This window comes from Malurus melanocephalus, unplaced genomic scaffold (genome assembly GCF_030028575.1).
Source record: "Malurus melanocephalus ecotype Western Australia unplaced genomic scaffold, MMel_1.1 scaffold_341, whole genome shotgun sequence".
In the NCBI taxonomy this organism is placed as follows: domain Eukaryota; kingdom Metazoa; phylum Chordata; class Aves; order Passeriformes; family Maluridae; genus Malurus; species Malurus melanocephalus.
In genome coordinates, this window is record NW_026623573.1 from 268,599 (window position 1) to 270,631 (window position 2,033).

The window sequence follows — 2,033 nt, forward strand, 5'->3', positions numbered from 1 at the left end:
GGTAAGGCTTGGTGTGCTTTGCAGAACTCGTAACTTGCACTGGAAAAGTTTTCAGAGGATCCCAACCAAGACAGGCTGACCTTCTCTTGCTGTGAATTGCACCAGCAGGAAAACTCTGTTTGCCCACCCCAGAGCCAGRAGAACAAATTTATAGGCTGAATGTTCTTACTAGTCTGTCATTTTAGTTTTTGGGTTTGTTTGGATCCGTTTTCTTCACAGTCCTCAAGAGAGTTCCCTCTCCTTTTGCAGGTGGCACATGGACAAATCCCCACAAACCAGCCTGTTTCAAAGAACTGTCCTGTCTCTAACTATAAGATTTGTCTTGTCTCAGTGTCTTTCCAAAAAAGCACAGGAAGAGAAAGAAAACTATTAATAATCTTCTAGGCTGACCTTTATATTTTCTTGTTATATTGCATTCTCACGGGTGTGTTCATCAGAAGAACGAACTCTGGGTCCCAGAGGAAAAGGCATTACAGCAGTGGAGACAGAATGAGTCATGTGGGCATCTTGAGCCTGATGTGAGATGGATTAATTCCTGCAACAGGCAGCAACTGCTGCTGAACCTTGGGCTGACAGTGATGGGCAAAGTGAACTTCCCTGCCATGTCGTGACTTCATTTGTACACTTGCACTAATTGCTGTAACAGTTGCAGGAGATTTTGAAAGAGAAATTTGCATCAAGAAGACACCTAAATTGTGAGCAAGCACCGGGAGGAAWAATGGAGATTTCAGTGAGAACCACACGGGGTATTTGCTGAGGACAGGCTACAGCACARAGAGCTGGGTGGAAAGCTCCAACTCCAGCGTGCAGGATGTGTGGCCAGGCCCCAGAGAGCATTAGTCATCTCATAAGTGAGCGCTCAGAGCTGGCCGGAGATGAGTACAAAATACAGCATGACAAAGTTGGCAGTGCTGTGCACAGACCGTGCTGCCAGGGCAGGGGGTACAGCCACAGCCAACATCATCACCCCAGCCAGGTGAACTCAGACAACTGAGGAGGTGAATGAGAAGTTTGTTGTCAGAAGGCAGATGCGGTGCCTCCAGAGGAAGCTTCATCAGTAACTTCTCCACTGGGTGACGGCATTGGTAGAAAAAAAACAAGAAGTGACTGACAAACGCGTGTGGCAGGAAGCGAATTAAAAATGGGGCATGAAAATGGCACAGATCTTGGTGTCATGTCCTTCTTTCCAGTGGGCTCAGGCGCAGTGTCCAAGCTGGACACAGCTCCCTGTGGAGCAGCGCTCTCCCTGGCGCCGCAGCATCCTCACGATGGGATGCCGGCTCAGGTCCGACCTGGCAAAAGCCGGGGTGAAACGTTAAACCAGAGCTAGCCCCGGTGTTTTGGGGCGCTGGGAACATGAAGCGCTGACCCTCGGCTCCCCGGATCCCGGGGTCGGCGCTTTCCCGGGGGCGGCAGCGGAGCCCGGAGATCCCGGGGCGCTGCGGGACGCGACCCCCGCTCGGGGTGGGGGCAGGCGGGGGGCGCTGCGGCGGGCGCCGCTTTCCAGAGAATACGGTAAACATGTCCGCATCACGTGCGGCCGCTCCCGCCGCGGCGCGGGACCGGCCTGAGGGCGGGACGGAACGGGACGGGACCCGCGCTCCGCGCCGGCCGAGCGGGGCCGCTTTAAGAGGCCGCCGGGCGCCGCCGCCTCGCCCTGCCCGCCCCGGCGGAGAGCGATGCCCGCGGCGCCGTAGAGGGCGGGCGGCTCCGGCACCATGGGGCTGTGCTACAGCCTGCGCTCCCGCCTGGCCGCCGCGCACCCCTCCGCGCCCTACGGCAGCCGCGGCGAGCCGGACACCCCCGCGCCGGCGGAGCACGGGGACCCGCAGGTGCGGCACCGGCTGCGGCAGGACCTGGTGGCCAAGGAGAGGGCGGACAAGAAGCGGAGCAAGAGCATCGACAAGACGCTGAAGGCGGAGAAGCGCGAGTACAAGCAGACGCACCGGCTGCTGCTGCTGGGTGAGCGGGCGGTGCGGTGCGGTGCGGTGCGGTGCGGTTCGGCCCGGCAGGTGCGGGGCCCGAGGCCGCTG

General features: G+C 58.5%; 1 protein-coding gene across 1 annotated transcript in view; it reads left to right on the top strand.

Annotated features, from left to right (window-relative positions):
- Window positions 1-1,703: 1,703 nt before the first annotated feature.
- The window catches only part of GNAS (GNAS complex locus), a 121,810-nt gene continuing 121,480 nt past the window's right edge, over window positions 1,704-2,033 (top strand). The window contains exon 1 of the mRNA XM_057378145.1: window positions 1,704-1,962. Coding sequence (XP_057234128.1) covers window positions 1,719-1,962 — 244 coding nt within the window. The 5' untranslated portion in view covers window positions 1,704-1,718. The remainder of the gene's footprint in view (window positions 1,963-2,033) is intronic.